The sequence below is a fragment of the Parasteatoda tepidariorum genome, chromosome 6 (genome assembly GCF_982258835.1).
Source record: "Parasteatoda tepidariorum strain Cologne lab strain chromosome 6, Ptep-v5.0, whole genome shotgun sequence".
NCBI classification, from domain to species: domain Eukaryota; kingdom Metazoa; phylum Arthropoda; class Arachnida; order Araneae; family Theridiidae; genus Parasteatoda; species Parasteatoda tepidariorum.
In genome coordinates, this window is record NC_141760.1 from 102,401,454 (window position 1) to 102,415,238 (window position 13,785).

The 13,785-nt window shown below is 30.6% G+C and overlaps 1 protein-coding gene across 1 annotated transcript; it reads right to left on the bottom strand.

Moving 5' to 3' along the window:
- Positions 1–378: 378 nt before the first annotated feature.
- On the bottom strand, positions 379–12,847 carry LOC122270662 (uncharacterized). The gene is made up of 6 exons (XM_043048985.3): positions 12,713–12,847; positions 12,405–12,449; positions 8,777–9,081; positions 4,712–4,855; positions 2,365–2,499; positions 379–766 (listed from the first exon to the last, which is right to left on the bottom strand). Exons 1-6 carry the CDS (start codon positions 12,717–12,719, stop codon positions 497–499), a joined length of 906 nt encoding a protein of 301 aa, XP_042904919.2. The 5' UTR covers positions 12,720–12,847; the 3' UTR covers positions 379–496.
- Between the last annotated feature and the right edge of the window lie 938 nt (positions 12,848–13,785).

The window sequence follows — 13,785 nt, forward strand, 5'->3', positions numbered from 1 at the left end:
TTGATACAGCTAAACGTAAAAAAAGTAAAACTAACGGTCACGAACTCTCGACCGCTCTCCAGCCTGTAATTCTAGTTTCTTAATTTTCAGATTGAAGCTATCACTTCGATATTTCGAGAATCTGAAATTTTCGAAAAAATTTTTTAATCTGATAATGTACGTTTTAAGGCTTATTTCATAATTTAAGATATCTTCAGTACAAATTATTTGGCATGTTTTATATTCTCAAATCATTAAAATTGCTTCCTTACTTGTGACAAACCTATCACTAAATCAAAAGTTATTAAAAAAAAATTTTAAAATTATTTCTGCGTAATGTACATGTTTGAAAAATCATACGCTAAAAAATACATAGAACATAAAATTAAAATTTAATAATTTTAAACAAATACGGAAATCACTATAACAGCTATCAAAAAAACAGTTCCAATAAATTGAATAAAAAATTATCTAAAAAAAATATAAACTTATTACTCTACTATTTTCAACATTAATTTCAAATTCTTAAGGATACTAAAAGTGGTTTTGATTTCTTTTTCATCATTAAATCCATTGATTTGGCTTTTCTTTTATTTGTTTCTTGATATCTTGCAAGTGACTGAGCTGCATCCATATTTTTTGGCTCCTTCCTCTCACGTGACCTCAAGACAATAGAAAAGCCGCAAAATCGATCGTATAAGCTAAATCGCCTGCTTTTTGGAGGTCCTAAAAGTGTTAGAAAATCTTTCGTTCGTAAAGTTGATTTGATTGTGAGCTCCTGAGCAATCTGTGGAGGAGGAAAGTTTAACGCATAAGTTGATCACAATACGATACTAGGTATTTAAACACTTTTTTTCCAACAAACTAATTTTAAGAAGGAAAAAAAAAACCTTTCTATTTGAATTTAATAGAAAAAGAAATTAAAATTCTGCAAGGTATTTGTCAAATATTTTAGGAATGATAAGCTAGATCATAAAAATTGTATTGCGATCCATGGCAAAAATGTCAGGGAAAAGTAGAGAAATAAGATCTGAAAAGACACGAGAGAATCTTTATTGCATCTTACGGGTGCCAATAGCATACAAGATGAATAAAATTTCTAATATTAGAGCAATTGTTCAAAGTTTGCACTTCGAAACTAACAGAACATATATTACCGAATAGGGTCTATGATACCGTTTTCTTTGACATTTGCAGTATCGCAAACGAGTCCTTCTTCAAAATCCATTACAGACTCCAGAAGCTCGTTGTATATTATAGTTTTGAGCGATCACCACTGATAGATATAAAGGGTTTTTTTCAGATACTTCTTTGGCAGTTGCAGTATCGTAAACGAGTCTTTCTTCAAAATACATTACAGACTCCATTAAATCATATTTTTGAGAGATCATGCTGATAGAAGTAAAGGTGTGTTTCGTCAGGTTATCGATTCTTCGCTAATTAGAGTATCGCAAACGAGTCTTTCTTCGAAATCCGTTTCAGACTCCATAAGTTCCTGGTATATTTTAGTTTTGAAGCTGATTTCCAATTAAAGGAGAGAGTCGGGTAGCCCCGACCACTAAAGGAGTATTGCTTATACTTCTGCATAATATTGAAAAATAATCAATATTTTTGCATGTTTCTATTGTTTTATCATCTAATTAAATAATGCAAAAAGAATAAACTAAAAAAAGAATAGTTTAACTTAAAATAGAAATTTAAAAAAATTGACTACTTTATTTAACATATTTTTAAAACTATTGTTTACCGTGTTACCAGCTGCATAAATACTTGAAACTTTGAAAATAATCTTTTTTAATATAACAATTAATGTCCGATGGCCCATTGACTTGAAAAAATATTCTATACATATGAAATTGACAGTGGGGGGGGGTACCCGACACTCCCCTAAATGTACTGGTATTGAAACGAAAAACAAAAGCATATTTTCGTTTATAGGAAACACTAGATTTGACTCATGTTTAACTGTAGTTAAATAAAGACAATAGCAATTAACTAAAGACAATTGCAACTAACTAAAGACAATTGCAACTAACTAAAGACAATTGCAACTAACTAAGGACAATTGCAACTAACTAAAGACAATTGCAACTAACTAAAGACAATTGCAACTAACTAAAGACAACTGCAATTAACTACTACAATTAATCGACTGGAATCAACTACTGACAACTTTAAACCGTCTTAAATACCTGTGCATCTTGGCTAATGCCTAGACAAAACAATATCGATAACAATTGTCGATCACAGGCATTTGTCAAGGTTCTAAATTCATCCAGTTTCAAACACTGGCAAATTGTTTTTATTTTACCTCACTAGAAAATTTCCCTATCTGACGAAAAATCCTTTCTGTTTAAGAATTGTATTGTATAGAAAGATACAAACCCTTATCAACATCTTTTCTTTAGTTTTAAGCAAATACGATGCTGCTTTGTAGCCTTTCTGCAAATAAATTGAAACATTCTCCAGAGTTTCACGGTCGACTTTAGCTTTGTTTTCTATAGTTCCTTTTTGTTTTGCCTAAATAACGAAACAATTTCATCTCCAGATAAAAATTAAGCAATTTGTTTCAAATATTTAACCAATAATATGAATAATTACTGTTAATATGATAATTAAAATTGTTTAAAAATATTTCCGTTTTTGTATGCCAACAGGAAGTTGTTTTAAAAGCATGATTCTCCTTAAAAACTTCAAGGAAAAAACTAATCTGGAATGCTTCATTGCCGGTACAAAGAGTTCTGCCAGTCGTAAGATTTTTCTGCAGAATTCATGGTGCAAAAAAAAACTCGTCTGTACGTGAGAATGAAGGCAAGATGCGTTCGAAAAGTTTATCGAATCATTTGATAAGATAAACGGAATAAATAAAGCCCACAAACAACGTAAATATCACAAGCATTCTAAGTAATCGCCGTTAGCTACAACAAACTTATAAAACTGGATGTGCAGAAAAATAGTAAAACAAAAGAAATACTTTTTTATTATATTATTTGTATCATTGATGTTATATCTTGTTCAAAGATGTATTACTTACAGTCTAAAAGGCGATAGAAAAAATGCTTTTTTTTCAACTCTCAGCTTCTACACTGCGCACCTTCACTAACATTTCTTATATCACCTTTTATCCTAATTTAAAATACAAGTTTATGTGTTACTCCACCCTTGATGCAGTAACACGGCTTCTGCTGTTTTCGGATCTGAAATTAATAGCTGCTTCCGCTTAACTTTCATGATTTAGACGTTAATAATTGGTATGCTTCTCACTTTGTCCAATTTAGACAGGTGTTTTTTTTCCGACTGGAAGTATTTACCAGTTTCCGTCCATACATTGCGCAAGTAGAAAAACGTTTCTCTGGTCACAAAAATATAACATAGAGCATTTAAGATAAAAGATATTTATTTAATGCAGAGGTCGCCAAAGTGGTCTATATAGACCCCCAGGGGTCTATTTAACAAAAGCGGGGGTCGGTCTGAGGCAGGGGGGCGGATGGGGGTCGATCCGAATCGGAAGGGTTGATTGTGGTTCGGAAAAAACAAACAGTTCTCAATACGCAAATCACACATACCTAATTAAGAATGTAAAATTTGTGAATTTTTTTTATAATTGACTCAATATCAGTTTCTTTATAAAACATAAATTAATAAACGTATATTTGTTGGGGTGAAACAAGTATTTACGTACCACCGCGCAGTGGCGCGAACACAGCGCAGTTTATAAGTCATATGCATATGTGCGTTTGTCCAAATGTCACGTATGACGAGCATTGACGTTACAAATGCAAATATCATACGCAGTTTCAGCTATAGTTGCAAACTGTGTTGAACATTTGCAGTGTCATTATTAAAACTTTTATAGTTTTGGATAATTATTGTTTTGATAAAACCATTCGTTTGGTTCAGATATCAATTTTAGTTATCAATGCCCAAAAAAGAGGGTAAGCATTAATAATATGGATTAGTACAGCCCGCGACAAAACTATAACACACTTTGTATTTTATTACGAAAGTTACAAAATTGACCAATTTTGACGAAAATTAAAATTGACCAATTTTGAACCCAATATAGCGAACCTTGCAAAAAAACACCAGGCACACCCATCTCATTGATCAAAAAGCAGTAAATCTTTAGTTACTTTACTTATTATATCTACTTATGCATAATTACTTATTATTTAATAATAAGGTATTTAAATTTCAATATTAATATATTTTTCATAAAACTATGGTTACACAATGTACTATTACTTTAATAAATGTTTAAAATCATAAAATAACTGTACAAACACAGTATCTAATAGAGTTTTATTTTAATAAACAGAAAATTACTTTTGTGGGGGTCGATGGAGATTTCGAAAAATTACATAGGGGTCGATGGTCAAAAAAGTTTGGCGACCCCTGATTTAATGCATTGTTTAGCTATATCATTACAGAAGATTTTAGGCTATATCGTACCATGATTTGCATGCATGACTCGATTCCTTGAAATTTTGAATACATATAAGTGCTTTAAATTGTCTAACGACGATATTATGTAATTTTTAGATAATTGAAATGACCTTTTTTTAAACCTACTTTTAAAACTTTCATTTACATTTTAAACATATCAACTTTCTAATAAAACTTGTTCACGTAATGCTTAAAAATGTTATTCGATGATTAGATAAATGTCGATAATTAGATTACAACCTTTTTTAAATTTTATTTTTCTGAATATATAAGTAGACACACATACCATGAAATGTGCTATGTTCAAAGCATCATGCATATCGTCTCCTGGCAAGTAATAATTCGAATTTTTGGTGAAGAACTTACGATCTGGGAAGAACATAGTTTCAGCGATACAACCAGCTAGACAAACACCAAGTTCTTCAAAATACTAGAAAAGAAATAAGACAAAATTATAACAAAAGCAAATATTTACTATCTGCAAAAACTCACACTGTACCTACATTTTATAAAACAAAGAAATTAATCTACTGCTGCTATGCATGATTGTAGAAAAATATAGCACCGAAAAATAATGGTGGAGAAATACTGGGGACTACAGTCCCTGACCAAATTATTAGACGTACTATAAGATTCTAAGTAAAATCTTAATTACCAGGCGATACTATACAGCTTTATTGTTTTTACGCGGTTTGCACTTGTTTACGTTAGTGTATCAATTGGTTAAATTGGGCATTTAAATTGCTAATGTCCATTTTTTTCTCTTTTTTGTAAAAAAGAAAAATCAAATAACTTGACTGGCATGATTAAAAATATCTCAATTGTCTTTGAAACTGTATTCTTTTAATGCAAAAAAATCTCTTTCATAAATGAAAGAGGAATATAAAAGGCTTAGGATAATTGTTATCGATCTTTGTTTTCAGAAGTTTTTAAAGGTATCTTCTGCAAGAAAGGTATCCTGCAAAAGCCCCATCGATGCAAAATGGAAAAATTCGACAAAAGAGAGCGCATGTGATGAAGCCACGAAAGTCATTTGCTTGATGTGCATAACCCTATCCTATGTATTTTATGTTTCAATAAAATAAAAAACATGCATCTTTGCGCAAATTTAGGGACACCCTTTATTTCCTTGCGAAACATTGACTTCGAAATTGCGTTGTAAATGTTGATCATAACAAATTATTTAAAAGTAATAGCAGTCATAAGCAACCCCCTGCGACAAAATATGACCCTGAAGTGAACTCTGAAGAGTGCTCCGGCCAAAAGTAACTTGGGGTCGGTCACTGTTAAGAAAAATGTAATAGATACACTGAAAAATATCAATCCATCAATAAAATGTAAAAATGCTGGTGCTGTTATAACAATTTTAGCTATATCCTCTTAGTTAAGTAGTAGCATTACTTTATTTACGTCCCACTAAAGCTACACAATGGGGTAATTGGCAATTTAAGGTAGAACAGTGTACCGAGGATTGATACCGCACACCCTTGGTTTCTACGCAGGCTGACCAAAATGGTCACCCACCCGCTTACAGCAGCCAGTGATGCATGATTTGGGATTCTACTGGGAACTGTGTGCTTACTATCAGTACACTGCGGGACGTTTATGGATTTATATAAATTAAACTGTTGAAAGGGAAAAGATAAAGCAGCGTCATCAACTTTTGGAGAACTTAACGTAAGTATGATGCAGTAACTTGGCATAGAGAGTAACTTGGCATGCAGTAACTTGGCAATTATAGCACAATCTCCTCAATGCAACCGCCGGTGATGGTGGATTGTGCCAGTAATTTCTAAGCATTTAAAGCAATCCTTGTGACCATCCACCTTATTTCAATCAAGCAGTAAAATATTTTCTGGTAAAATCGTGGTCTCGCTAATAATGTGTGCAGTGAAAAGAGTACGTCAAGCAGTGTTTCTCTAATTTTTTGGCTGCTGTTGTTGTAGTTCATTTACGTCACACTAGAGCTGCACAATGGGCTATTGGCGACGGTCTGGGAGACATCCCTGAGGATAATCCGAAGACATGCCATCACAATTTTGATCCTCCTCAGAGGGGATGGCGCCCCGCTTCGGTAGCCCAACGACCTGCACGCGAAGTCGAGCACTTTACGGTAGCACAGTTTAACGAGTACCAATACCTCACACCCTCGGTCCCTACGCAGACAGATCCAAGTGATCACCCACCCGCACACTGACCGCAGCCAGTGATGCTTGACTTCGGTGATCTGCTGGGAACCGTGTCTTAACGATCAGTCCACTGCGGGACCTAAATTTTTGGCACAATTTTTAATTAATAGTAATTTCTCTTTTTTTTTACTTCTGTATTTATGAAACAAAAACTATATTTTAACTATTAATATTTTCTTTTGTTTATTTGAATTTGACAAGGGAATTTCAAGAAAATTCCAATGTGATTAGACCAATGTGATTTTTGCAACAATATTGGTTAAAAAGTTTATGTTATACCGTTTTTATAAGTCTTTCCTTAATTTATTATTCAAAACTAAACGCTTAAAACACACTTAAATATCTAATCCTGTCTTTTAATCCATTTTTAGTTCAAGTATGCGTTAATTAACATTTTAAGGAATTTTCCTCTACAACTTTGTTAGAAACATACTTTTCCCTCGACCGATTTAATGAACCAATTATAATCACAGGGATTTCCCTTATTCCCTAACACGAACCATTTTACGGAATTATTTTACAAGATTTACCCTAACTTTTATCAAGGAGGACTTTGATTTGTGTGTCACATGGATATTCATTCTCTGATTATTATGTATAAAATTAATTTAATCTTTTTTAAATCCTGTGCCTGTCTGTCCTGCTCGCTATATATATATATATATATATATATATATATATATATATATATATATATATATATATATATATATATATATATATATATATATATATATATATATATATATATATATATGGTCGAAAACTGTCATTTTTCTGTTCATAAAATCCCAAAAAAGTAAAGTGAATAAAAAACTCTGAAACTTTTTATATTAATAGAAATATGTAATGGCATTATAAAGAAAGTATATATCCTATAAATTATACTTAATATTTAAATAAATTAATTAATTTCTAATTTCTATATTTAAAAAGTGAGGAAATGATATTTTATTTTAATACATGTTTTTCTCTAAGTTACAGCTACCTCAAGTTTGAAAATGATAGCATACTAAGAATATATAATATTTATTATAATTTAGTTTTATATATTCAATAGTTTTTACAGGTTTGGGAAATAAAATTGGCTGCACGATTGAACAGAAAAAAATTTAATAATATTCTTGATCTTGAATCATTCCCTCACTTCAGCACCATTCCCTCACTTTATACACTAGAGAGGGAATGATAAATTTAAAAATAACATTTAGGCCTAATTAAGTTCTGAAATCAATCACATACAATTAAATTCATACAAGAAAGCAACATATAATTATCCACTTTCTCGATGAAGTTGTATTTTATTTTACTCTAAAAAACAACATGAGGGAATGACAAATGTAAAACATTTTACCTGGTTTGATTCATTCAAATTTATTCCACAGCAAAGCTTCTTTAAGTTGAAGATGGAACAAACTGCAATTTTGCTCTATGATGCCAGTTGTTAACTGCTAAAGTTTTTATTAAAATATTTTTATTCTAAGAAGATTGCAGGTGATAAGAAAATTGTTATGAGGGAATGACGCGAAACACAAGGGAAAAAGTTTAAAATAGTGCTGTGTTAATATTTTTATCAAAAATCAATTTAAAATTGATTTTCTGAATTCTATATTTTAATATTCTGAAATAAGAAACACGATATTGTAATTTTTTTTTATTTTTATTTCAGAAACAATTTTTTCTTTTTTTAAATCAACAGTGGGGACAAGTGAGGGAATGACATATTGGTATATTTTAATTTCCTAAAATAAATAAAAAATAAAAATTGATAATTTCATTTTTATTCTTTTGTTAGCCTGCATTCTGAAGGACACTTTCCCAGAAATTTTTTTTTCGTAAGTTGTAAAACAAACATAAAATATGCTGGAGACATGAAAATGACTGTCTTTGTGAGAATGACCCATATATATATATATATATTTCTAGGTGCAAGCAATACCTGCTGCTCTGCTACACGAAATAACAAATTTTAATTAAATTGAAAATACCTAACTTAAAGTATTTACATTTTTGTGAATTTTAAGCTAATTTAAATCAATCTTTTGCATATTGTTTAAACAAAAAATATGAGTGCGTTTATCTATTGAAAAGTTAGTAACTACAACACTGATTAAGCCAAGGCTGGCAAAAATCAGGATTTTTTAAAATAAATATTTGCTTACGTCATCAAGTGTTTCAGGATCGTATTTTTTGTAAGTAGTAAGTCCAGGTGCTGAAAAATATTTTAAATTGACTCCTGTTATTGTAGAACTCTTAACCACATTCTTAGATCCCCAAAACCATATACATAAGGCATGACCTGCTTCATGTATAGCAGTTCTTTTAATTTCTGTAGCACATGCTAGCTCCTGCAGCTGAATAGCTCTGCGAATTTTGACAGTAGGACTCGTTTTAGTGACCGTGAATTCTTTGTTTAAAGTCTTGATTAATATTTCTGTCAGTGGCTTTCTGATTTCTTCAAACGGAGCTGAAAATAAAACGGTTTTTGAAAATTATCATTAACTAAAAATGTATGTTTAAAGAAAATTCAACTACACTTTGAAAATTCTGTCGTAACGTGAAATACTGCTTTTTGGCTAAAAATATACTATTTTATAACTGTTGTGAGAACATTCACGACTGTTATCTCTATTTAATCAGCACACACTCAGCTGATTACAAAAATAGCTCACACAACACATTTTGGGGAAAAGTCCCAGCTTTGCGAAAATGCGTGTTATAGTTTTGCGAAATGCAATATAATTTTTTCATTATTTATTATAACTCTCTTGTATTAAATTCTTTAATATTTGAAAGTTATTTCCACCTCTGCATTGTTTGACAAAACTATTAAAAATCATTAACTGGTTTTGATAATTTTCATCTGACGAAAGAAGTATCACCAAGTGTTAGACAAGTTATATTTCTCTGTATCTATTGTAATATAGAAATTTTTATTATCATTAGTAAAAATGCTAATAATTATAATCTTTAAAAAGAGTTTATTAAGACTAAGACACAAATTAAAAATCTTTGAAAATTTTTGGTAAAAAACTAACAACCAATCTATGAAAACTGCAAAAATCGAAGAATAATTCCAAAATAATACGCAATTATGTTGACAGATCGGTTTTGAACCGGCAGCCTTTTGAATAAAAAAATAATATCCCACTACTTCATCATCGGAGCATCTTGGGGGATGTGATCTTTTTCTGTCTGTTATATACAATATATTGTACTAAGTACAGGGGTTCGTTTCGATTGGAGATAAGTGAAACCAAAAATTTATTAGTAGAAACTTCCAGACGATACAGCTATCTATAGCACTCACTTACAGCTCAAATAACAGCGTAGTGCATTTAAACACAGGCTTTACAACCTCAGGCAGGTCGATGATCTATTTCAGGTCAGAACGGCCCAGCGAGGCACACTCCTATTTATATAAGCTTGCCGACAAAATCACAAACTTTCGCCACGATTCTAGACAATTCGCGCATAACACCATAAATACTCGGCCCATAGCGCATTAAAATTTGAAAGAGGCGATTCGACTGCAGTGGGAAATTTGATGGCCTGTCCTGGTTGCCGGAGGGAGGGGAAAAAATTATGAACCATAGAACTCCTGGATCAGTTTTTTACATGCAAAGTCTAATGACGAGCTTGCCATGCTTTGAGTCGGTTTTCCTTGTTTAAGAATTGTAGTTATCATTTCAAAAAATAATAATAATAATATTTTTCATTTTTTTCCGTCTACGAAAAAATTAGTCTAAACATTTTATCATTATTACTTTTTTGTAATATTGCCTTTGAAACTTAAGTTACTTTCTATTTTTTAGTAGGAGAGAAAAGCAACTTTACTAGGAGGGTCAGACTAATTACTAAGATATTTCGCTAGGTTTTAAAACTGCTTATTTTTATTTATAGGTTTTTAATTTATTATAAAAGATATATTCGTTGTTAATTCGTTCCTTTTATAGAAATTTTAATTATTTAATGGTGTTTTTTTTCTCTCTCTTGTTCTTTTAAAGATATTTAAGAAATAAAAAATTAATCTTTTGAATAGAGTGAGTTACACTTAATGAACTCGAGACCTCGACGTAAAGATCTAGCAACATACAAATATACTATAAAACACCACAAAGCTACCATTTTCTTTTCGTTTTTTTTACTTCAAAAATATAAATAAATAAAATCGACAAGTAGGCTGAAATAAAATGATTGCTTTGACCGTTTTGCGTTGTAGGGTAAAATGTAAATGTTTAAAATCCATTGCAGTTGAAGGTAGACCAAACGTTGACAGAAAAAGAGTCTATTGGAACACATCGAACATTGTTATGGATTTTAATTTCCCCGTCGTGGATTTTAATTTAAGTATTATATGTTTTTATTTTATATATAATTCTTTAAAATATTAATTTTTAAAAGTACATCTCCAATTTTTAATTCAATAAAGATTCGTTAAACTTCGATAGCAGTTTCATTTTTATTTAAATGTCAACAACCGCTTCTTTCCAAAAAAAACTGCATTTTAAACAAGGATTCTAAAAACGTATATCAATGGTTGTCGTTAAAGAAATATTTGAAATTCCAGACACTATAACTTTCTCGCCATTCGTTTGTACGATATTTATCGCTTATAGAGACATATTGTGGGCAATTTCGATTGCAGTTGTCGCCAACACAGATATTGTTTTCTATATTCAATTCGTACGAATTTTAATAACGTGATGAATAGGTGAAAAATACTGATATTTAACAATATATTCGCCATATTTTTCGAATTTAAGCAATTTACTTTAAACAGGTCAATGTTTAAGTTATTCAAATAAAATTTATCAACACTCACAATACCGTGTATTGTATACAGGGTGTTTCTAAAAAGATGGGAAAAATTTTGGAAAGTAATAGTACACACCCGGACAAACAATTTTTATCAAAGAATGCATGGTCGAAAACAAAACCCAAAACCGCTAGAGGGCGTCAAAGTTTATGTTCTTATATGAGGCAAAAACACACAAAAAACGATGAAGTTAAGTTATAAAATCAAATTTAATGGCATGTGATTACAATAAGTGTTCAAAACAGTGGCCGGCAGCGACTATGCTGGTACAACGGCGAAGAAAAGATAGGCGAACTTTTGGCGACAAATAGCGTAGCGCAGTAACTCGCAATAGGAATGGAGCTTTCTCGTTTGCATGAAAAAACTTTTCAAATGCGCCAGCACCTTTGCGTTTTGTTTTCGACCCTGCATTCTTTGATAAAAATTGTTTGTCTGGGTGTGTACTGTCACTTCCTAAAATTTTTCCCATCTTTTTAGAATCACCCTGCATATCACAAGATTATCTTTTTCATATGTTATGTGATTGGTAATGATCGTTATCGCATTCGATAATTATAATTATCATTAATAATAATTGTTATGTTATCATATCCGAAATGTATTCATATCCGATATTATCATACCCGATATGTCTCGATAGTGTAAATTTGATAACTGTATGTGTATTGTTGTTAGCCAATGAGCTGCTCAGTTCCTATACGTTGGCGAAATTGGCTTCACTGCTTCTATAAAATTTAAGTATCTTTCGAACTATAAATTTAAAAAAAAATTATATTAATTTTAAAACCTTTTTCATGTTAATGTAGTTCTTCCACTTATGAAATACATTATGATAAATAAGCATTATGATGTTTTAGTGAAATTAATATTATTTCAAAACTAATTATTTTATAATAATAATTTTACTCGAGTTATTTTATGTAAAATGTTTACATATTAAAATGAATATTAAATATTAAAATTCAACATACCATTCAGAAACTGATCTTCACAGAAGCTTTGCCAGTGCCTCGGTCCTAAAACATAATTAATGGAATCTTGAAAATTAAAAATGCATCATAAAAATGAAACATTGAAAAAAAAAAACAGTAAAACATTCATAAATTTTTTTCTCGATATAAAAAATTATTTGGTATGTTTTGATGAATAATACTTTAAAGAGCATGCTTGACAAGTAATTATGAAATATTTCATTCTAAACAAAAAAAATAAAAATATTTCCTGATTCCGTGTATTGAGATTAAATATTACGCAAGAGATCATAAATAATCATACTTACTATCCATATTCAGTAGTTACGCAATTGATGTGTTGTAATAACTCTATATAAAGCCGGATTAATTATTTCAAAATTTGAGTTTAAAAATTACTATTTGCGATTTAAATTACTATTTGTATAGAAAATGACTTCTTTGGTTTAGCATAACGAGAGACGGATTTTGTCGTATAAACAAAACCCTAACTTACTGCTCAATAATTCAATTTTTAGTCAAAATTTATCACGCAAAACCTTGTAATTGGGTATAATATGAAAAAAACACAACTACTTCGATTTAGTAGGAACAACATATGGCGCAATGCTAAACGAATGGAATTTAGTTGTTGTTTATTTAGTTATTGTTATTAGTAGTTGTTGTTATTTGTTTTAGTTGTTGTTGTTTATTTAGTTTCAATAACTTTTGTTTATAATGCAATAAAATCTGGCGAGCAGCTATTTAAACGATCGAACACTTCGTTTGTTTATTTGTGGCTTGAAGTTAGGCTCGCAGAAAATGCCGTTCATGGGTTAAATTTAGTAGGAACAACACAACCTGTGACGTAGGCTATATTATACCCAATTGGGTATAATATGAAAAAAGCACAACTACTTCCACTTACTAGGAATAACATTTACCTTTTAGTTTAATTAATAAACTGAGTTTTAAATATGCTTACTAAATTCATAAACTTCGGTAAAACAACAATATAAATTATTTCCAAAGGAACTAGACTAATACAATTCCAACCTGGCGAGTAGCGACTTATAACAAGACACTTCGTTTGATGCTTTTACTTGTTGCTAGAAATCAGGTTCGCAGAAAATGCTGTTTACTAGTTAAATTTAGTAGGAATAACACGATCTGTGACTCAGGCTATAGTATACCCAATTATGCTATAACTCGATCACGCTCTTAGATCTATACGGTATCAGTTTTAAAGGAAGGATGCATATTATTTTTTAATAAAGTTATGATTTGCTAATAACAATATTATTTTTATTTATTTATTGATTTTTTTGAAACAGAGGATTTGATTTATTTATTTTTCATGTTTGAAAGTTAATGAAGGTCTGGGTCAATTCGGTACTTACAC

Excerpts from the sequence above, each read along its gene's own strand:
- LOC122270662 (XM_043048985.3), bottom strand. Across the intron at positions 9,082-12,404 it reads TGAAGATCAGTTTCTGAATG|CTCCGTTTGAAGAAATCAGA; the intron begins GTATGTTGAATT and ends TTTTATTTTCAG. Across the intron at positions 767-2,364 it reads AAGAAAAGATGTTGATAAGG|ATTGCTCAGGAGCTCACAAT; the intron begins GTTTGTATCTTT and ends CCTCCTCCACAG.